This window comes from Choristoneura fumiferana, chromosome 8 (assembly GCF_025370935.1).
Source record: "Choristoneura fumiferana chromosome 8, NRCan_CFum_1, whole genome shotgun sequence".
NCBI classification, from domain to species: Eukaryota; Metazoa; Arthropoda; class Insecta; order Lepidoptera; family Tortricidae; genus Choristoneura; species Choristoneura fumiferana.
In genome coordinates this window covers 11997138-12022051 of record NC_133479.1, presented here as the reverse complement: position 1 = coordinate 12022051, position 24914 = coordinate 11997138, and the positions used below count along the sequence as shown (strand labels likewise).

At 35.8% G+C, this 24914-nt stretch overlaps 1 protein-coding gene across 8 annotated transcripts in view; it reads right to left on the bottom strand.

The window, feature by feature from the left end:
* Positions 1-24914, bottom strand: part of Lar (tyrosine-protein phosphatase Lar) — a 474823-nt gene that overhangs the window by 56972 nt on the left and 392937 nt on the right. For all 8 annotated transcript variants that reach the window (XM_074091236.1, XM_074091242.1, XM_074091237.1 and 5 more), the window contains one exon: positions 13342-13536. In XM_074091236.1, coding sequence (XP_073947337.1) covers positions 13342-13536 — 195 coding nt within the window. The remainder of the gene's footprint in view (positions 1-13341; positions 13537-24914) is intronic.

Genomic DNA, 24914 nt, shown 5'->3' with positions numbered 1-24914 from the left:
CAAACTTTGTTTCCTCAGGCAACGCAAGCAAGGCAACTGGCAAAGTTTAAACTAAAGTCTTACGATGTTAACTGGTGGTAGTTTTAAAGCAACACACAATTTAAGTGTTTTGCCAATAAGTTTTGCTATCCCGTAGGAACCACACAATTTTCCGGGATAAAAAGTGCCCCATGTTCCCAGGTTCTCAAACTCTGATTTAAGCTCTGATTTAAATGTGATTTAAGCTCCTCAACATTCCGTACTGTGTGCGATCACGATTACCTATGTACATACCTACGAGTATAAATAAAATATTTAAATTAATACAAAAAGCAGGAAGTGAAAAAAAAAATATAACTACATAGTATTTAGTGGATGGATGGAATCTATTTTAATATTTCGTATTTTCTATGGACATGGTAGAAGTATGGCATTTTTTACAAGCTTTTATTTAGTTTCACCTGTACCGTTGTCTGTCTGTCTGTCTGTCTGTAATCAAATCTTGCAAGTTAAATTTGACCAACTTCCAGTAGAAATTTAGAATACTCATGTAAATCGCGTGACAGTACAATAATCCAGTAGTGACATCCTGGTAGTCCAGCCAGGATCGTCTCCACAGGACGGAACTCTTCAACGGTTAATAGCATCGACTTGAAATTTGGTATGCAAATGTAGTTTGGGAGACAATGCAAGTACAGTCAACAAATAGTACAGTCAGCAAAAAAAGCTTGTATCAAAAAAATTGTTTTTATGGTTAGGTTATTTTTATTCCAGAAGCTTGTAGGTAAGCATGAAAGCGTAACAAACAAGCATACGTACTCTTATTCACATTTATACATACATAGTTAGGATAATGCCAGACTTTTTTTTTAAACGTCAAACAAATACAATTAATTCTGGTTCTTCTATTGTTTCCGAAGGGCGATGTGTAAAGTGCATGAAACGGGCGAAGAAGTGGAAAAACGACCGCTGGATGTGACGCGGCGTGGGTCCGTAATCCGGCCCGCCCACCACTGTTATTGTTGTTCGAATTAAACCCAGCTTTTTGCTATAACAACAACCAACCGTTGCGTCCCATTCAAACTTGCCAGGATTCAGCATTTGTATGTAAATTAGTCCTAATCTGCCTCGGTAGGTCGCAATCAGAGTGTATCTACGTCCCTTAGGGCGAAGAGGTGAACACGGATCATAATATTAAACTGGAAGGGTGAGCCCTGGAGGACATAATCTATGCCATTGTTTTGAGGTTATAAAGCATGAACACACGCGCATAATTTATATTCTTGGTCGACCTTTTTGTTTACGAGTTTAAGTTAATGCTGGATTTAATAACGGGCAGGTGGCATTTTAACTGCGGTATCAAAATTTAAACTATTCCCGGATTACCAACTAGGCGTTTAAACCGCTTGAAATTTTGATAGAACTTTCCGGGAGCTATAACATTAACATTTAAATCACACGGTTTCTACATTGTCAGGTATTCGTATGTATGTATGTAAACTTAGAATCGTATATACATACGCTGCCTGCTATATCCTGTTATATTATAATTATGTGAAATATAAAAAATAGTTAAATAATCTGCACTAATAATAATTACAAAGAGAACAGTTTTTTTTACACAAAAGAGAACTCATTTATTCATAAAATCCACATAAGAAAGAAAGGTAATATAAACATGAAATAATCTTAGGTCTAGGAAGTAACATTTTGTTAAGTCTAAGCTAGGTTACAAGTGTAACCTGTGATTTGATTGTTTGTTTGTTTGTTTGCATTAAATAGGCTCCGAAGCTACTGGACCGATTAAAAACATTTCACCGTTGGGAAGCTACACTATGTAAATATCGGATATTTCGATGTTTGTTACTTTATCACATAGGTCAGGTTACTTTGGCCCTGAAGGGTAACTTTGGTAAGCATCGGAATTATGGTTCATTGCTATGTGGTTGGCTTAAACTGATCGTCCATGTTTTTATATTATTTTTGGATCCTTAATTGTCTACGTGGTTTTCGTAGGGCCAAAGTTACCATTTATTGGTTTAGTGGTACGATAGGGTAACGAGAGCCTGGAGAAATTGAACGTTGTGGGGAATACAAAAGGCAAATGAGCACAAAGTCGATTTCCTAGAATGTGTGTCGGAACTACGCGGTCTTATTTCACAAGCTCTTTTCTTTAACAGTTCGACCAGAAGTAGGCAGGGTTATGTTGTCTGGATAAAAACTAGCCTATGTGTTATTTATTAAACACGTCCACCTACGTACCAAACTTCACGAAAATATTGTAGGATTTAAAGAAAATAAAGTTACTAAATCCCAAAAAGAAATGTCATTCCCAATTTTCGTACACTTGAAGTCAAAATCCCGCAGATATTTTGGTTAAGGTTTATTACAAAGTTAGTCTCACCGCTTTACTAGCGACCCACGCGTTGAGTAACAACTAACTTTACCTTTGCATAACGTTGCGTGGGATTCTAACAGCCAATAAAAGATAAATCCTTCTGGCTCCGTTAAGTTATTAAAGTACCCCACGTATGTCAGAGGCCTTATTGTCTAAGGTACTTGCAATCACAATGGCCTTCACCATTTCTTTCTATCACACTGCACAACAAGAGGGTAAAAAAAGAGATGGACAATGCGATCGAGAACGTTAGTGCATTAGATAATACGGCCTTGGGACAATTAATTTATCAAGGCACCCTCTCTCTTGAATCAACTCCGTAATAAAAATCAAATATTATTTATTCCCCTAACAAAAGAAACTTTAATGTTTCATTACGTGAACATTAAACTGGCCATTGTCTATGGTTCTTAGCTTTTAATAAAGCCCGCTGATATTAGCTTTTGAGAGGAAGTAAAGGGATCGCAGCGCTATTTGAATTATTAATATTTTTGCAACCGGGTGTATTTTAATTGGTTGATATTGAAGATTCCGCTCAGGTAAGTCGATGAAAGACTTAAATTATTTAAATAGCAACGTAATTTTGTTACATTTAGAAGGGTAAATAGGAAGCGGCTAGTATTTGAAAGTATTAATGATGCGAAAGCTTTTATAATAAACTAGCTCTTGCCTGCTACTTTGCACTGAAGCTAAAGAAAATTGACCCTGCACTTATCTGGAATTAATGTGTGTCGACCCTTAATTCTTTGAGGGACTGGTTTAAAGGCAGCTACGTGGCAAAATTTTAAAATTTACATCTGTAAGTTCAGCGGTTTCGATATCTATCTATACATTTATAATGCTTTGTCCTGAATGACTGACTGACGGATCAACGCACAGCCTAAACCGCAGATCGTAGAGACCTGAAACATGGAGGGTGTGATCTTTGTATGACATAGGCATCCGATAAGAAAGGATTTTCCGAAATCCTACCCCTAAGGGGGTGAAAAAGGGGGCAAAGTTTGTATGGGACAACGTGTCGAAGTGTTTATATTATAAGTTTTTTGTACTGCTTTATGGTGTGCAATAAAGAATATTTGTATTGTATTGTATTGTGATTCCTTGGTCCAATCTACTTCAAATTTTGCATAAACATTCATTAACAAAACTGATAGAAGACGAGTTTCGAATTTTATTGAAATTCATCCCCTAACGCGGTTAAAATTTATTTTGGTGGTAAATTGCTTCGAAGCTTATATCAATACCTACTTCTTAGTGCTTTGATTTAAATTACAGAAATTACAATTTATTTTGACACATGTTTGTAAACTCAATCAGATTTTATTTAAAAAAGGTTGAACTCACATAAAAGCTTGGAGCAATGCAAATACTCTTTAAAATTGGAATATCTCCAAAATCACCTTACTATACGAGTATTAGTACCGGTTTGGAAGGTTTCTAAGCTTTAGAGATGTTATGCAATTTTAGGATACGGTCTCATTGGGACGTAGAGTTCGAAATTTGAAAAGGTAAGGAGTAGAACTTTTGATGAATTATAACTAGTTATAGTGAATTATAACAGTTACCTTTAATTCATCAAAGAATAGAAATTTTGATTATAAAGAGGTTTGTAAAGTTGTAGGGGGAAATCTCTGGATCTACTGAACCGAGTTAGGTGAAATTCGGTAGCTACACAGATAGATTGAGCCCAGGAGAAGGATAAGGATAGTTCTATTCCCGAAAAATTGCATAGTTCCCGCGGGATCGATAAAGGAAATCTACGCGGGCGGAGCCGCGGGCAACAGCTAGTATATATATATATATAGCACATCGTAAAAAACCGTAATTTATTATTATGTGTACCTATATATATATAATAATACAAACTGAGACATGGATGCACAGAAAAACCAGAAAAAGAGACCAGCACTGGGAATCAAAACCAGGTCCTCAGCATTCCGTGCTTCGTACTATAACCCCTACACCACTGCTGGACAGGAATCTAGACACGTATTTTTCCTATGCATACATATCTCAGGTTGCTTATTTCTACTTTGCTACTTAAGCAGCAGCACTAGATACATCTATGTTGCGTCGACAGACGTCACACTCTTTCCATCTTTTTTTTGTGCATCCATGTCTCAGTTTGTACTTTCGATATGATTTCACGGGATACCCGTAAAAGTAACTAATTTGGAGTTGAAATAAAAAATATAAAAAGACTCCAAAAAACCAATCATAGGTTATCTTTAATTTATTAACAACTTAATCAAATGATCAATTCAGATTGATGTGGCACTTCATAGCTCAACATAATGTCTGTAATAGCAAACACATGGCGATCCTATTACTAGGCAGATTGCCAATACTTGCACTTTATGTAACTCAAGATGGATGGTATTTTATATTATGGTATAATGTGACATTATTATGAAACTAGTCTCTATCTGCGGCTTTGCTCGCGTAAATCTGAGGATTTATTTTCTAAAACACTTGGAATCACAATCGTTTTCACCATTTCTTTCTACGAATAAATAAGTCAGGAAGCGTCAGCACATATTCCACACAAAAAGTGGCCATGCTTTAAACCAAAACAACTTATAATTCAAATACTTATCATTTTCGAGGTTGCAAATGACGTCCTTGTTGATTGCAACAACGCAGGGACAAAACAGGGATTCGTTTGCACGCGTGATGCAATGTCAGATGACGCGCAGAACACGGTTTTAAAGCCCCGCCTACTGGACACGCAAGGCCATTTTTCTAACGCAGTTACAATTCCTGAGTTATTAATGTTATTTGTAGGTCACATGTATATTAGACGAGGGTAGAAAGAGATGGATAACGCGACCGCGAACTTCAGTGCATTAAGCCGAGTTTAGACTTGCAAGAAAAACCGTGCAAGTTGTATTACATTGCGGCGCTCGATTGACCACTACAAACTGGTTGGCCTTACGGCCTCGCAATGTTATGCAACTTGCACGACTTTTCTTGCAAGTCTAAACTCGGCTTTAGACAATACGCCCAGGTTTGGCGGTTCCGGGATCCTACTAAATTCGCAAGCGGATTATTAAAGATTACACAGTGCACTTCAATAACGACCCGATATCGATTCCGTAAGAACATCCGCATAGAAGTGCGTATGTTATTCCCAACATCTACGACATCTACTTAGCACTACTGATTCTTTTAATAATGATAAAAAGACACGTTGCGAATTATATTTTTTTAACTATATCTAAAAAGCCATGTCGAAACGATATTTATTAAGTTAGTAATATGTCAAATTATTATTAAATCTTTATTTAATACTGATTTAATATGGAACTTTGATCAGTAAATGAAAATGTCAGATCCAACAGTCCTTAACGACAAATACAATAATATAACAACGCTTTGACCGAGTCAAGCAGAGACACGCCATGTCATGTCGAATTTCACGTGATATTTTAGATTTTTTTAATTGTTTCAATTTTATTTCGTTTATTTTCGACGAGTCAAGCAGGGACACGGCATGTCATGTGGAATTTTAAGTGATATTTTAGATTTTTTTAATTGTTTCCATTTTATTACGTAAATTTTCGACTCGAGTCAAGCAGGGACACGGCATGTCATGTCGAATTACACGTGATATTTTAGATCTTTTTAATTGTTTTAATAATTTTATTTCGTAAATTTTCAAAGATTACTAGATTTATTCTGGGCAGTCGTTGTCGACCTATTTATTTGATTAACATCCAAATTTGCATTGCTATCATAAAAATTATTTATAATCAACGTAACCGAAAGTTACGCAACAAACGCAACCGAGGAGAAATAATCCACGGAATAAATTAAAATTAATGAGATTTACAGAAGCCCACGGTCGCGGTCCTGCTTTAACTGAATTTAAAGTGGTTCTCACCTCCCGCCAAGTGCATAATGGCATTATTAGTGAAATTATTTGCATATTGGCCGCCGACAGTCCGGCGTTTTGGGACCACAGACCTTATATCGAAATAGACCTTAAGAGTTTACCTACCTAGCGTGTAAAAAGTTGCAGAAAGTGTCGAATAGTTGGTGGACGTCCTACGCTATGCTTGATGCCCGAAAAGTAGAAAAAAATGGTTGTTTGATAATTATTAAGTTTTCAATTAACTCATAAGAATATAATAATAAAAATTATAAGAAGACAAAGAAAACTTATCTTATTAAGTTATTAATTTTTTTTTTTTCAATTTCTGAACGCTTCTTAATCATCTCTGTCAATCTTGACATAGCGTTCTCGCTATCCCTTCTTCTGCTTGTAATACAATTATCAAGTCTGTTTGTTACCTTATCACGTCTAAGCCGCAGAACCGATTTAGATGAAATTCGGTATACAGATAGTTTGAGCCCCGGGGAAGGATATAGGATAGTTTTTATCCCGGAAAATTGTATAGTTCCCGCGGGACAGCGGCAAACGAATTCTACCCGGACGGAGTCGCGGGTAGCAGCTAGTTTTATGTATTTAAATTCAAATTTAATTATATATAAGCTTCACCTTGTCATCGTTCAATCACACCTTGCCAACGTACCTATTTAAGTCAAGCCCTATCTGTCTCGTGTAATATCTGTAGGTACACTGTGTAGAGGTGCAGGCCGAAAATCATTGCGGTGAAGCATAGTTCTCACTGCACATGCTGTGCCTGAACCTTTTGCCACATCCTTCTCACTTATATGTTTGTTTTCTTTATGGGCAATAAATGTTTTTTTTATTTCTTTTTATATTTTTAAATAAATAAACAGTGATTATACTACTATATATTTATAATAATCTCCATCAGTCAGTGTAATGGATCGCGAACGGGATCCAAAAAAAGTGATTTAGGTACAGCGGTTAAAAACTGCCGCGTTCCAACCGTCCAACTGTAGCCGCCCTACAACGCTTATAATTAACATTTCGTCGTCTTCCAGAAGCTTATCATATCGCGGCAAACAGAGCATGCGCCGAACTTTCGTTAAGTTTTGCTAATTGTATTCTGTGCGCGGACGTTTTTTTAATCAAGCGCAACAAAGTCTATAATATTTCAATTAGACTTATATATAGGTACTAGAATTATGTTCATTCACATGCATAAGAGATGAATTGACAACGCCCTCTTTTAAACATCACCCGTACTTATATCTGTCTGTCCATCTGTCATAGGCTCGATCGATTAGATAGATCGATTTTTCGCCACCGTAAACCCCCACGTATAGTCAACCAATTTGATTCCTAGGCCGTCACAGAACCGTGTCGTAAAGACAGTATACGTCATTCGATGAATAATGCTAAAGAAACCAAAATTATTTATTATGGTAAGGTTCCATAGTAGCCTAAATTTCAAACTGGTTGACTGTACCAAATTTCACCTAAAGCTGTTTAAGCGTGAAGAGGTACAGGGAGATAGCCGGATAGTCAGAACTACTTTCCTATTTACAATATAAATGTGTGACATCCATAAGAACATACATTTTAATTAGGTAACGATAGTTTTAACTACTGAAAACCATTTTATCGAAAAAATATTGCCTTTACTAATGGTGAGTTATTTTTTTTTATTTTTTCGAGCAGCAATGTAATGCAAACATTTATTTGTCGTTTCAGAGAGGCAGCAATGTTAGTGTCAGTTGTTAGCTTTGTTACCGATACATAACATTGCGTGCCGATTTTTTTTCTTTACTAGAAATACTAATTTACGTTCATTAAGGCCTATGCTATCAGTCCTTAAAATATATGTTCTTACACACACGTTATAAAGTATATATAGTATAGGACACTTGGGTTATGGAGTATTACATACTTTCTCCGTGCTATATGACTGGCCCATTGCTACTTCAACGAGCTAACTCGCTTGGCTATGCCGGTGACCCTCGTTTATCTTTATCTCCTCATTTCTTCGATCTTGTAGAACCCCCCCCCCCGGGCTAAATACTTGTTTCTACATACAAGATACGCGTGAAAAACAATACCTCTCCTTGCAGTCGGGTAAAAAGCAAAATTTTATGAGAAAGCAATAGACCTCTGATGTTGATTAGTGTTAACTGGCGGTTAGGTGTGATGCCGTCTCTATTTGTTTTGTTCGAATAGACGGAGACAGCATTACATTTAACCGTCGGTTAACGCTAATCAATGGATGGTGAAACAGCCCCTTAATTAAGGCACTTGACGCTAATTACAAAAACAAATTGTTGTTTTCATTGATATCCGTTAAATTCAACTAATGACTCAGTTCATTGAAAGAAACTACGTGGTAATTACCTTTTTGCCCAAATAAAAAAGAAATAAAAAAAAAAGTTTTGTTTTCCTACATAATATGTTTCAGTTATTGTTAAATTAACAACTGGACGACAATTATTTTGGAGAAGATTCGTATTTCAATAAGTTTTAAAAGTAAAACGTCAACTAAATAAACATGTAAACGAAAATAAAAACAAAAATTAAGCCTCGATTGACTTACATTTTAACTCCAGACCTCCATTCTCTCGAATTCTATTTCTGTGGTCATTATAAATAAATAAATATACAAGAATTGCTCGTTTAAAGATCTAAGACAATTCATTTCAACTTTGCCTTAAATATGCCCTTTAACTTAAAGCTATTTTAAACTCGTCTAAATCTAGAACTATATTTATTCTACTCCTCGTAAAGAAACATTTTTCTCGTTCAATTTAATGTTCAGTTTAACTAAAGATACAAGACAGATATTAGCTAATGTCAACTTTGCCACAATGACGCCTTTTACGTAATTTAAAGGTATTTTAATATCCTCTAAATCTACGACTATAGTAAAAAGATTACGCAGAAAGAAACAATTTACTCGTTCAATTTAATTTTCATTCGAGCCACAAGTCACACCAGGCATTTAGGAACAGCCTAACTTAACGAACTAATAAAATAGGGTATCGTAATTACGCCCTAAGTAGTGGGGATTCGGGGGATGAGCGTAAGTCGCCTAAGCCCGTAATTCTGCTAGACCTTTGACAGGGATGTTTGGTAGAAGTGTTAATGCGGTGATAATGTGATGACGTATATGCGATTATGGTGCGGAGATAATTGTATATTTTGTAATTTGCTGAGACCGCAGCTTGGTAAGGTGCTTTGTGTCTTGTATTTTCTTAATATTATGGGGACTGTTTACAATATACAAATACAAGAACGAACTCCAACCAACACATAGTAAGTAGGACAGAAAACAGGTATATATGGATTTACCAAGGTAAGCAATAGGCGATTCAGATCGATAGTTTAATAAATTGCATTATAGATGTTCTTTTTTTATCACAAAATATTTTTAATGATTATTATCTCAGGAATAGATTACGAGTATGAAAAATCGAAACGTACACATCTACATTTTGTTTTGTCTGACGACACATCACTAACACACTTTTGAGCCTTTTGAATTTGTGTAGTGCTAGAATAGTGGCTAGTGAATAAAAATTGTTGCAGTGCACAAAAGAACACATGAACAAAGTGTCTTCCCCTTAAGAAACTAAGAACTGCCAATAGACATTTTCTTAAATTAAATTCTATTTAGATACTTTAAGTTAAAGATAAATTACTTATTAGCCTAGATAGACTAGATTGTAATGTAATAAAGCACTTTATAAGCGCTTTATAAAAGAAAAGCATCACTAACACACGAATTTTTTTTTAACACGTAAACTCACTTCAATTTTAATACATAGTTATTTCCGTTATACATTTTACATACCCGTTTAGAAAATATCAGGTCTCTACCCACCTTCAGCACTCATACCACGTGTCAATAATGGCTTGAATATGATTTGACGGCCCCTCTTTCACCTTTGATTGATGTTAAGATCTCATTTCAGATAGCGGCGTCGCTTCTGAAAGAGCACGAAATGACTGCAGCGAGGGGATCGTGTCATTAAAAATGTGGATGTTTATCTTGAATTAACGTCAATGTAATGAATTCAGGTGTTTATACTCGTATCACTTTTGTCCTTTAAGCACGGTTCATACGTTCTTAGGACAAGGTTTTATTTAAAGACAATTTCAAGTGTTGACCCTTGTGTGCAGTGGATAGAGAGCAGTGGAGTATCGGGGGGAGGCCTTTGCTTAGCATTGGAACAGAATTGGCTAAAAATAATAATACATGTTTTTTATTTATTCATTTGTTTTTTTTTGCACTACACTACTGCATACAGTGTGATACCGGCAGCCAGGCTTTTTTTTAAGGGAGGTTATAGTAATGTATTTAATAACTGTATTTTTTTAAGTAACGTATGAATAATACGAATGTTTGTTCTCGGGTCTTGGATGTTTCATACATATGTATTAAGTATGTATTTAATTATATAACTATGTTTATCCGTTGCCTAGTATCCATATTATAAGCTTTGCTTAGGTCAATGGGGAATGGATGAAAACTTTATAGACGCTTGAAACTTTTTTTATCGATAGGAATAATCTTTCTAATTAACAGAAAAAAATATCAGATTTTTAAGAAGCATCAATTAATTTAAAAAAATGAAAGAGTTTTCTTTACCGCCAAATTACGACAGTCCGGTCGGTTACGGGTTGTTCCATAGTCCAGAATAAAAAAACATTAAAAAAGAATTTATGTTTCTTTGACTTGATCGTTTTAGCGGTTGAGACTCTTTACCGGCGCGGATAATACCGACATGGAAATACCGCCCCTGTTTTTCATCTACACGCCCATAGAAGCTCATGTCAGTTTCACAGTTTCAAATGTATGCAATAGTAGGTAATTTTATATGTAGAGTGAGCCAAATTTCGTCCAGATATTTTATGTCTGCAGAATATTCTGAAATTCAAAGTCGTGAGTTTTCGCCTATTTTCGTTAAGTTGGCTTTATTGGAAATGTGTTAGATTCAGGCTTTGTTGAACATTACTTTTGATCCCATGATTAATATTGTTTCGTCTGGGTTGGCAGAGATTGTGAAGCATTTTTGGTATAAAATCAGCCTGCGACCTTTTTTCGTTGGCCCGTCCTGCCCGTAATTAACTAATTGTTAATTGATCGATTGCATTTCGACGTACAACTTTATGTGCTGCTAACAATTTTTTTTATTCCCGACATGAACAACATTTCATGTTTGTTATGATTGATTTTAATGATGAATGTTGTTCGAAAACTCAAAATGGACTATTCTTTGATTATCGAATAAAAGATTCACTTTATACAGTATATTTTTTGTCGAATAATTAATTCAATACAACGATTTAACCAGTCATAGACCGTCATGATCTCTAATACAAAAACACAACTTCTAAGTACTGTTCAGTTGTAATAATTACTACCAGCCCATGCACCAGGGACTATCATGCAATGTTAATATCTTCCGACGTTTCAACCATATTTGCAAACCAGAGTATTAAGTATGTATGTACTTGTAAACTCTTTACTGTACAAAATACCTAAATAAGCAACACAATTAACAAACCGTCGATGACACTGGCATTGGTCTCAAAAAACAATGTTTTATTTTTATATTTTTTTCATAAAATAGGTGAATTTAAGACTTGGTTTTAATTTTATTATCCTATTTATAAGTTACCGGAATTTTACTTAGCTAACCGTAGTTGCCATGGCGTTAAAACTTCGTTTATCTTGGCCTGGCTCTGTATCTGTCACCTGGCAGTGTTAGGATTAGGCGGTTAAGTTACATAACGTTTATTTACGATGAAAGTCAAACAAAGGTCAAACGTTATTTTGCAAACATACACACGATAATTAAGTATTTTTTAACTAAAATGTTATAAAATGATTTAATAAACCTATTTCTCGAAATGGTTTTGGAATCAGACCAGATTGTAAAAAGTGAGCTAATGCCAGATAACCTGCAAAAATAGCAAATTTGAGATTTCACGGCGCTGGTATATGTCGGCGGCCGATCCTAAAATCCGCCAGATCACGAAATTCTTAGGCATATCGTGAAATGGCACCATTTCATGATACGCCTAAAAGTTGACCAAGCATATAACAATGTGCCTGAGAAACAATACGGCAGATCGATTAGAGCAACGCATTCGTCAATATTCCTAGCTTTATACCAGGCACATCGTGATATGTCGAAAAAAATTAAAAAATTAGGTACGACGAGCGAAGCAAGGACTGGTTAGTATGAATTGTGGCCACGAAGTGCCAGAACCGATATGGCGGCATTTCATGATATGTCCAGGAATTTCATGATTTGCCTAAACTGGCCAAAACATGAAATGGCGCGTTTCATGATATAATAATAATAATAATAATAATAAATATTTATTGTTCAAAACACATGTATAATTACAAAATGAACCCTGGAGACTGTGTTAGTTTTTAGTGTGTCACAGTCTCCAGTAGATACCATTATCATGAACATAGATTCGTTGTTAAGAACAAACAGATATGCCTAGGAATTTCATGATCTGCCTAAACGTCACTATGCAAATCGTTAAACGGTGAGTTTTGAACGATATGGCGGATGTCCCTTAGCCCATTCATGAAATGGCGCCATTGTGATCTGGCGGATTTTACGATCGGCCGCCGACATATACAGTGTGTGGCCCAGAACCGGGGATAATATTAAAAACAGAGTCTCTATAGATCACCGGTAATTGGACCATCATGGCCCCACTTAATTAAAATAAAAACGTAACTTTTGTCAATTGGTGTGAAGTGTCCAATGATATTAATAAAGAAAAACTAATTATTTTTAAAAGTCACTGAACTAATGTTGATCAGTTTGAGGAGTACGATCTATGTTTTAATTATTTGCCCGTGTTACAGGTCACATCCGGTATAAATACAAAATATATTTTAATTTTAACGCCCTCCTGAAAAAAAAATGCCATTGTTGGTTACGCGGCATTGCAGTATCATCGACGAAAAGTTGGAATCCAACGTTGAACCGAAACGTTGTATTACAAGAAAGATGTCATAAAGGATCGACCAATATGCCGACGGCCATGATCACAGTAATGCAGGTAGCGACTTAAAAGAAGTACTTACCAAGCATCTTGTCATTTAGAAGCGCGTATCGGGGGTTGGAAGCGATGTCGAGAGGCAGCGAGTTCCAGAGCCATCGCACCCTCGGGGTTGGGGTGCCTGTGGCCTGGCACGGCAGCGTGGCTGTGTGCCCGACCTCCACCACCATGGTTGAAGAGGGAGGCGCTATGCTCGGGAAGCCGGGAGGAACTTTATCAGCTGGAACAAAAGAACAATGTGTAAGATGTATCGAAGACAAAAATACAATTTTAAGCAGATTTAAAAACATATACCTCTCCCTGCAGTCGGGTAAAAAAGGAGGACGTTCTCAATTCAACTGCATTTTTTTCTAGGTGAACCAATTATGATGACTTTTTCATTATTTGAAAGCTGATCCTTCTCATGTCTGGCAGTTTTTGAGTCCTATCCTGAATAATATGCGCAGTTGACATTAGGCAATTTTAAGAAAAAAAACGCAAAATTTGAACAGACTCCAAAAGATAGATATTATAGATAATTTATTAATTTATAATTTTGTATCAGTTTGAAGTAAGTAGGAGTGATAAAAAGGCAGACGACTATATTACCACTTTTGCTGGCTCGTGCGGCACTAAATTGAAACTGATAGAAAATTATTTTTATTATTTCGTAAATAAAATAAAATATTTATTTATTATTGTTTAAAATGAGTAGTTCAAGTTAACTCGACACTAAAATTTGACCTCACGACTCAACATTCTCTAATTCTAAATTGAAAACAAAGCTACGACAAAAATCTCAGGTAGGTTCCGAACGAAGTTAATATCCTTTGAAGCCTAATTCAATCCCGGATTGTAACGGAAATACCATTCGTAAATCTTAAAACGGCCGTGAAATGTATATAGAGAAATGTTAATTTACAAAATGAAATCTCATCCTGCGAAAGGAGGTGAAATTTGATTATGTTCGTAAGACTGACATTATTTCGGGCAGATTCCAAGTTTGAACAGTTCTGTTGGGGGTTTCTTTGCTGGTTGGGAATTCGTGGATTTGAATAAATTGCGTTATTTGGGGTTGCCAGTTCAGATCCGCATCGTGATGCGCGTTTGGTTGATTAATTTGTGATTTCGTGGAATTAACTTATGCATGAAAATTTAAACTCCCAATTACCAGTAGGTAGTAAAGTAACTAAATATTACAATTGATCATAGTGTAAACTGTAGATAGATAGTATTTTCAAGTTGTGTATGTAAGACAATTACAAAATAGCGGACACAAATTTAACAAGCAAGTTTTTTCTTAGTATATTGCATAAAATAGTTTTTTGTTACTTGGTGCAATTATAGGTTATTGTTTAAATTGGCAAAGGTAAATTGGTGGTAAATTTTGTACCTTTAAAATAAACCACCAACAAGAAAAAGAAGCGGGCTGGCTGAAAGTAAAAATAAAAATACTCACAAAAGCGTGTTTTCTACATTTTCCCACTTAAAATGTTTACGAACTTTTGAAGGTAAATAAATACAAGGTATTCGATATTTACTAAATTATTTAGATACTCCGACATGAACAAACTAATTATGTTAATGGGCACTGAGGAGCTATCGCCGGTTTTATTAGCTCAAGCCCGCTACAGACAGCTAAATCCAAATAAAAACCGAATGAGTACATTTCAAATTCATCTCACCTCTGAATTTTGAACTTGCACAGAACCAATTCCTTTGTCGTGGGCGGGGGAAAAAGGAGCTTTAATCCATTAAAAATATGGGCGTAAATTGTGGGCAGAAGCGCTGTGCCTTCATAAATTTGCCGCAAACTTGGTATTAATTACAGGAGCTGCGGAGTGGCCGCAAATTGTAATATATTTTACGTTCGTTATAGGTTCCACAACAGTTTTGAGCTTTCGTTTTGCTCTTGTTTCATTAAAAGTTCCTTTGAAACGTTTGTATATATGCTATATCAGACAATAGCTCTTTGTTTATGGTTTAACAAATGTATAGATACATTTGTAAAGTCAACTTGAGTGTTAGCATGTGTTAGATTCAAGTTGCCTGTAATTATTACAATTAACAAAAATAAAATGCTGTAGACGTTATTGGCTATAGGGTTCTGCAGGTACCAATTTTTTTTTTACAATACTACTAATACTAAAAAGTGCAAAATTCTCGAACTTCCTAATATGCCGTCCCGCTGACGCTAATATTATTTATTACGAGAATAAGAGGGACGGTACGATACGAACTTCGATTTATCGAATTTCGAATTCTCACAAAAAGAGTACTAAACTAACTAAATTAGCGAAAGGTGAAAGTATAAAAGTTTATCCTAACGAAATCAAGCTAACTAAGTCTGACTTAATTCCATTGGTCTGTTCAGCTTGAAATTGAATACAGGTTTGGATTTTCGATGACATTGCTATAATAAAGTGGGTATTGTTAGCAAAAAGGTTTGTATTCATTTAGTAATATTATGATTAGTTCCATTATAAATCTTTCGAGCAACTAATTGACATCATAACAGTGCTTTAAATTATATTTCAATTTGGCAAACCTTCATTATACCTATATTACCAAAAGATGGGTGAGGGTTTTAGCTTCATCGCAAATATAAGGTATATATGTTTATATTTATGCGCCTTTTGGGGCTTATGTCGTATAAAAGCCCTTTAGGTATTAAGGATAATTATTTCAATAATCCTTCAAAGCGATGGACATTTTATTGGATGTATGGTTAAAAAAGGATGGCTTTACTTGAATAAGAACGATTTATTTTTAGATAAAATAAAATATGATTATATTATGGCGATTTACATCACATAATCGTGTAAGTTCAATAACGAATTGTATACGATCGATGAATGATCACATCGACGACGTCACGGACTCAACTAGCGAACTTTCACAAAAGAAAAAATGTAAAAGTCCGACATTTTTATAAATTTAACTAACGGACTAAATAGGATATTTTTTTATCCAAGTAACTACCCAATTAATTGTAAATGACATGGTAGCCCCTGTTTCACCATCCATTGATTAAATTTATTGAGGGATAATGGATGCTGTTATGCAATAGTGTGTTAAACTAACCCTGATTAATTCTTCAATACAATGTCAACCCTGAAAAAATATTTTTTACACTTGACATTGTATTGCAGAATTAATGAGGGTTAACACACTATTGCATAACAGTATCCGATGCCGTCTCTGTTTGTTTTGTTCCAATAGACGGAGACGGTATCACATTTATCCGCCAAATGAAACTAATCAATGGGTGGTGAAACAGCCCCGGCTATTTAATTTTGATATCGTGATTTGACGATGAGTATTGAGATAGGTACGCGTCTAAAACAACATTTCCACGCATTTGCTAGCGTAGCTCTCTCAGTGTCCTTCCCCTAACGGTTCTAAAAATTAACTTATCCCGATTCCTGTCCTTTGATACAGATGGCCGTTTGACTCAAATCGCATTTGGAATGTAACTTTTCTGGGTTTTCGACGTTGTGTAATTGAGTTTGACTCTTCTCCGACTAGATATGATATCATTACGGACGTTATCTTTATCAAATCAAATGTAAAGGATTTGATATTAAGCCCCTTTACTTGAAGATTTGTGAAACACATGTCGGCGAGAGACGAAATTAGATTGGTGAGGATCAAAAGGAAGTAGATCGAAATCGAATTATGAAACCAATTTTCAGCTGTTTGTACGGCTGAAGAAGTAGAATAGTAGGTAATCTTACAAGCTAATAAATAATGGCTGAAAATCAAGACAGATGCTTGACTAAATTACTTGTAGTATAGTATGATAATGTAGAGTATTGGAACTGACTCACTACAGTTTCGACTTCTACGAAGCTTAAAAAGAACTGCAGCAGGCTTTAGTTAGACTTAGTTATGGGAATGTGATACTAGTGAAGAAATTGACGTACTGCCAATCTTTGACGGTACCAATTAAGATTGAAAGTAATCGATTGGAATTATAAATGAAAGATTTTTGGGAAATATACAGTGTTTTTCCGCTGCTGTTTTTACAGACATCGACCGGGTATTAAATTGGCAATTTATATAAAATATCACTAAAATCAAAATCGACAATCACAGATGTAATGAACATCACCAAAATATTCAAAAGTCATCATGATGGTGATACTATCCCAAAACTAAGGCTATAAGAGAATCAGCCTGCCTAAATTGTCGAAAAGCCATATATTTCTTCTATTCAAGGCTCAGTCTGTAAAAAAGCGCGCGATTTAATTGCTAAAAACTGGGCCATTGCAGAGATTGTGTTGATAGTTTAGTAAAAAGTAATGAAAACATACAAGTGAGTGCACAAGAAAGGCAAAAAATGGCGACGTAGATTTTGGGAAAAAATGCAAGCGACAAACATTTTCATTTTTCTGATCTGTCCCGTCTATTATAGTTCCGTGGGTATATTTTAAGGGGGAAAATTAACAATGTCGAATGTTTTCATGCAGAATTTGCCGCCGTTAAGGGCTTAAACGTAAACGTAAACGTTAAACATCCGTAAGTAGCGTCAGGTTCCGTCGTCACCGGCGTCGGGTGTCCCGCGTCATCGGACGCCGCGTCTTCGCTGAAAAATTGCGTCGCTGATGACGAACACGACGCCTTTGTTAGACGACACGGGATTATCGGGCCCCTATTGGATTTGGAATGTTATGGGTTCATATCTACGCGTGTGATGAACATAATATGATTGAGTTGCGTTCGCCGTTCGGAGCGTCAAAGCCTAGCTGTGATATTCTCCACTTGTGGGCGTTCTGTCATCGTTCTGTGTTTTCGTGGATGAATCTTTTGCAACACATTACACATCTCAATTTGCAATTGGATTGGAAACCATCTCTTTCCTCGGAATTAAATGTAATTAAGCTGCCACTGCATTGCAATCTGTGGCGCTCATTGTTGAAAGGTCAACGCAGGACGTGTCGAATATCTACAATTCTACTGCCTGATAACCTGACCTGCATTTGGTACATTTTCAAACACGTGTTGATGCGCCTCCAGAGCGGGGTCTGGCATAGGCCAATTGATGTCCAATGGTTCAGCGAGTTTATTAGTAAATTTGGACGCTGCAGGAATCGTCTCAACATTATTGCTGCTTCTTTACGGACCATTGGTACCGGAAGTTCATGTCTTCATTTTTTTTTTGCTGGTTTTGGTTCTGTAAATACTCAAAACTTCTATCCGTAATTTACAGTAATTTAAACAATAACTGAAAATAACGAACAATTACACTCAGTTTTAAACTCCCTATGTAATATACATAAAATAATTATTCGTATTAAAAATATGTAAGTTAAAATTCAGTTAAATAGTTTTGATTAAAAATAATGATAATATTGATGTAAAAAAAAAAGAATAATGTAGTAACAGCAAAAAATTTGGAGAAGAATTGGAGGCATTACTTAATATGTAAAAAAGGGAGAATAAAAAAGTTTAAAAGTAGACTATTGGCACAGAAAAAGATATAGTACAAAGTACAGAACTTTCATCCCTTACAAACGCCAGATCTAATGGTTGACGCGATTGAAGCCGTGGGTTAAAGCTATACCTTTCTACTGAGCGGCAAAAAATTTGGCCCTCAAATGTATACAGTAATAGGTAATTTTGGTGGAGTGGGCCAAATTTTGTGCCGCTGAACTACACACGCTTGAAATAATTAATTGTTGTCATCGACCTCAATAGTAAACTCTATTAAGTTAGATTAATTTCACCAATTTACTTAACGCACGCTCCAATTTTTATCACAACCACCAAATAGTACAGAACGCCTCTATCACAGACTTAATTAACCCACCATAATTATACAGCATTGTAGTACATAAACAAATTGAGTATATTAACAATAGACGCCGAAAATTAGAACCGCCTAAGAGCTTTGAAAATTTAATTAAAGAAGGAATGAACGTGGCTAGAGATTGGAGCAATTAAAACTGCTGTATATCAAAAGTGATGATATTAAATATACTCGCGCTCCGGAACGAAATTCCACATGATTATAGGTAAAAAACTCAAGATGACCAGCAGGGCTATTACGAAATTCGAAATTGTATAGTAGTAGACTATCCTATGTCCTTCTCCGGGTCTCAAACTATTTGTATACCGAATTTCACTTAAATCGGTACAGGGGTTTAGATCTGGTGAAGTAACAAACAAACAGACTTACAATCTTTCGCATTTATGATATTAGTGGGACCTGAACTTGCATAAATATTCAATATATTTGGGTCGTATCTTTAAGTTGAAATTCATAGGCAGTTGTACGTCGTTACATTTTAGCTCCGTTTAATTTCTAAATGTTATTTTCAACACTCATGTTAAGCGATAGTTCGAAAAACGTTTCTTTGCAATTACAGTACTTAATGGAAATTGAAAATTAAAAACGCAAACCTACATTACTTATACGTCCAAAAATTAATTTCCAGGCTCAAATTATACACCGGTTGATATAAAATTTAATGTATAATTAACTGGCTGGCCTGTGTGTAAATAATGGCTTAATTTGGATAACTATACGTCCGCATTTATTAAAATTACAGTTTAATGGATGTGCTTAATCTTGTCATTTAAACTGTGACTATGCCAGCCTCATTGAAAGACTCGATGGCCACATTCATCAAACACTTCTATTGCGATGTCCAGATTATCTGGCTGCAAAGGAGTGCTTGATGAACCTGTAAATTCGTACTGCATCTTCCAAAACCGGACAACTCGACATAATAATATTTACTGTACCATTGAACAGGTCCAAATCACTCAAATACCTCTCACAGTTATCCTTAGTATTAATACACGCTCCACCAAAAAATGTACTAAGTCCTCAAACTATACCTATAAAACAGTACATTAGCCAGTGACTGACAGACAACGTATAGCCTAAATCATTGGGACTAAGAGATTTAAAAGATAAACTTCTGAAAGACTTCTTTCTAGAAAAGTCTTTTCCTGATGTCTCTACTCTTGTTTCTGTTGTCCTGTCAATCGTTCGTAAGTTCATCATCATCATCATCATATCAGATCAGATATAGGCCTCCCCCAAAGACCGTAATGTGTAATAGAGTTGCCTCGGTTGGAAGTGACTTGCATCCGCCGTGTGCCACTGTGAACCCGCGGTTTTGACCAGGTCGGCCGTCCATCTTGTTGGTGGGCGTCCTACGCTGCGCTTGCCGATCCGCGGTCTCCACTCGAGAACATTTCGGCCCCAGCGACTATCTGCTCTCCGTGCTATATGGCCTGCCCATTGCCACTTCAACGAGCTAATTCACTTGGCTATGACGGTGACCCTTGTTCTTCTACGTAAGTTGTTCGAAAGTTGACTAGAAGAGATCTCTTTAAGATACATACTACTACCCTAAAGAACTAGAGAAGATAATAATTGAAAGAAGGGTTGACTTATATCCTCTTAGGCAGAGGATGTTTTTCGAAATTCATGTGGGAAATCATGTTCGAAATGTACCACAAGCTTTTTCCCCATTTATTCCCCTTTATAATATTAGTTAGGATTACAACTGCTTAGGCTAAGTTCAGAAAGTTGTAAAACGATAACTGTTTCGGAATTTTAAACTGCGCAGCGTCTTTCGCGCGGTGACGCAGTGTGAACTTAGCCTTAGAGTAAGTAAAATTCTGCCTTTTTACAATGCAGTTTAAAATGCGCGTAAACAGGCGAGGTTATGAGAATAATATGACAAAGAGCTGCCACCATTACCTTTATTAGAGAATATGTATATGTATACACAGAATAACGTTTAGAGGCTTTTAAGCCAGGCTTCTAGCTTCTAGTTCGTAAATAGACATTAATATCTGTGCGGAGTTGGTTTTAAAATAAACCTCCTCGTTTGGTTTAATGTCGAAATCTGTACGAACCGAGTAGGGGTGGCACTTTGCTTTACTTCAACTTTACTTCGGGGTTTAGTCTAAAAAAAAAACAAATAGAAATAAAAGAAGACTGAGGTTTTTGTTTTATATAGACAAGCTCTCAGCAGTTTAGTAGTTTTAACCTCTTCAAAAATATTATAATTCCCATAATACAAGGTTACTTGTCAATTGGTGTCAAGTGGCCCGTGATATTTATATTTATTTATTTATTCTCATTCATCTGTGCACCGGTATAATTATCGTGTCGTTAATATCCGCAATAGTGAAACGGTAATGAGGGCTACTGTTTTCGCGCTCACCAGTTGGCGCCACTGTAGACAAAGGTCCTGTCTGAAGTAGGTAGGTTAGTTATTACGGGCGAAAAAACAAAATTTACATTTAAATCATATGTAATACCTTAAAACCGTACCATAAAAATATCGAGCATGTCACAGTGTTGCGTAGTCCCGTTTTATTCGAAAAAAAGGGAGGACAAAGGTTTCCGAAAGACAAAACTGTTTCAAAACACAAACATTCATTGCCCCGTAACGCATATTTGCCATAATCATTTTTAGGTATTGCAAAATATTCACAAAAATATAGTTAAAACATAGATCATACTCGTCAGAATATTTAGTTCAACGACTTTTAAAAATAATGGAGTCTAGATTTTTCCCTTTTTCATACAAATTATAGTCCCTTCAGGATAACATTGGACTCTAGAAGGTCACAGAAAAATGGGTTTGAAACATTTTTTTGTGAAGTCGTAATAATGATAATGATGAATAAAAGAAGTAATAGGATGAAGTCATAGTTTTCTTTACTTTGTAAGTAGATTAATACGCAATGTAGGTACTTACAAAATAACATAATATTAATACGTAATTTGCTACATAATATTAATTCGATTTATACATTTAACATCAAACATTTTGCATTCGAAATAAATTTTAAAGTGTAATAAAAATAAAAATAAACTGATTATTTTTAAAAGTCGCTGAACTACTTAATGTTGTCGTACAGTTTGACGAGTAGGTACGATCTATGTTTTAATTATTTGCTCGTGTTACAGGCCACACCCGGTATTTGCTACTAGATGCTGATTGTCATTACTTTTAATAGCCTCCCGATATTTCTACGCAGTTAATCGCGACGAGATCATGTGTCTTGTGTTATGTCTTAAGGAGGTACCAAATTATCAGTACATAATGTTTGTTTATTTTTTATTTATTTATTGAGGATCACCAACAGATAATTACATCATACGAAAACATAAATATCCAGTAGATGACATTCCAGGTACTTTTTTGTTCTCGAATGGAATTGCGATTGATGTTTGTTTACTATATTTAGGTAGGTATACATTTATCTATGTAAGTATGTTTAACCGTTGCCTAGTACTCATAGTACAAGCTTATTGTAGCTTATTTTGGGAATAGGTCAATCGGCGTTAATTGTCCCACTATATTTATGTACATATTTTTATTTAAACAGACGAGCCATAGTCCGGCTTTGACTCGTTGGTTCAATAAACAAACTAATAACAACTTGATATCCAACAGCTTCCAAAAACCAATTCACTCGAATCTCTCAACATCGACTCGAATGTCTAATAAAATATTTAAATTATTCAATTAAAGCGGCAACCCTAGAAGGTAACTTAACGCTCGTGAAACGTGAGAGCTAAACTTGAAATTAATATTTGCTACCTCAGACAAAATGTAGAAGTAAACCGGCACTCGCCGTATAAGCCACCCGCGTATAAGCCACAGGTATAACCGACATACTCGTATAAGCTAACAAGGTACCGTACACTACACGATATGGTTGGTGCTAATACTTCAACTACACGAGCAAGTTTCTCAAGTACATAGTATCCTTGTGGTTTCGCAAACGACTTTTATTTTTTAATTTCGATGCTATTCACTGACGACAATTTAAAAAACCGGCCAAGAGCGTGTCGTACACGTCCAGGATAGGGTTCCGTAGCCATTACGAAAAAATCAAGTAATATTTTTCTAAGGATTTCGTATTGTGTACTGAATCTTCCAAGGTTTAGGTATATTTTATACCTTAGGCTGCTATTTACTACTAATAATTCTCAAGCAATATTAGCCGCTATAATTTTCCTTGTAAATTTGATATATTTACTACGATTCTGGATTTTTCCAAATTTGCACTTTTAAGTTGAATATTTCGCAAACAGATCACTGAATAGAAACATTGTCTTTGCAACCCCCTAATGGTTTTAAAAGACCTATCCAACGATACCCCACAATATAGGGAATCGAGAAAAAAATCACCCTCACTATGTCTAAGGTATATGAACCTGAGTCTAATAAAGAATGATTTAATTCTAACAGTAAGATGTTTGGTAAAATGTCATCTGTCGGGATGCTCATTCCTATTGCCGAAACTTGCTCTTTAACTCTAGCATTAAAACTGCGACCTTTCTAAGCTACATATACTATACTGCAGTCATTAGAAGTAAGCTTATGTACACCCGATCTAGTTCCTCTATCCACCTTATCTTTGTGGTTACACAGCCTAGATTACAAAGAGTTGTTAGTCTTGAAGGCTACATTAACATTGTTTAATTTTAAAATACCACAAAACAAAACAAAACGAATAGCTGCACCAACACATATTTGTTGCATGGACGTACTCGTAGCTATAATAAGGTCGCGGGTGAGCAAAGATAAATTGGTTTCATTCATTGATTGGTATGATTTGGTTCATTGATGTGGACCTCCGGACAGTGGCGGCGCAGGACGTAAATTTAGCGTGGGCAAGAAAAATTTTGCGAGGCCTTACGATGACACACCACACATTAGATGAGGAATTTTATTTGAGGAAAAAAAACAAGAACCATGAGTGGCCTGCCCACGTCGCCCACGCCTTGCGCCGCCTCTGCCCCCGGAAACTAAAAGGTTCAATAAATATAAAATGTACACACGTTACGAGTAATTCTTTATTTACAAAAAAAAGTTACGCCCATTGCCTGGCCTATGGCGGCATCTAATTAAAAAAATCCTCGAAGCCGACGTCAAAAATATAGAGGAATAAAGAAACCTTTTCGAGTAACCCACACATTGTAAAAGTTGAGGGTGAGCAATAATCCAACTTAAGGCTGACCTAATGACGTACCATAAAGCGAACAAAATAACGAGTCGGCCATCATAATACGAAAGCCGAAAAGCCTGAAACTTCTTATCCACAAAAGGACCTCATATTTCTACACACGGCGCTCCCATTAGATATGTCGAGTGTCGCTAAAAATCATCTCGACACGTGTAACTTTACGCTAGGAATAGCCTGCCATTTGCTATTCTCACCTCAGGGAGCGTTTGGAGGAGTCGAGTAGCTCGCATCGCCACTACACACTGACATTACGTCTAAGTAGGGACTTAGGAAACAAAAGTACAACGAAGAACTTGTTAAAGAATCAGAAAAGGCAACTTTTAGCACCCTCATCTTGATTAGCTTTATTTAAAAAATAGCCGTTACCCGCGACTCCTATCGCTATCCCGCGGGAACTATGCAATTTTCCGGGATGAAAAGTTTTCTACGTCCTTCTCCGGGATTCAAACTATCTGTATACCAAATTACATTTAAATCGGTTCAGTGGTTTAGACGTGATGAAGTAACAAACAAACTAACAAACAAATGAACTTCCAAACTTACGCGTTTATAATATTAGTGGGATAAGTAGCAATGTGTTTAGGGATTGTAAAATTGTAAAAAAAATAA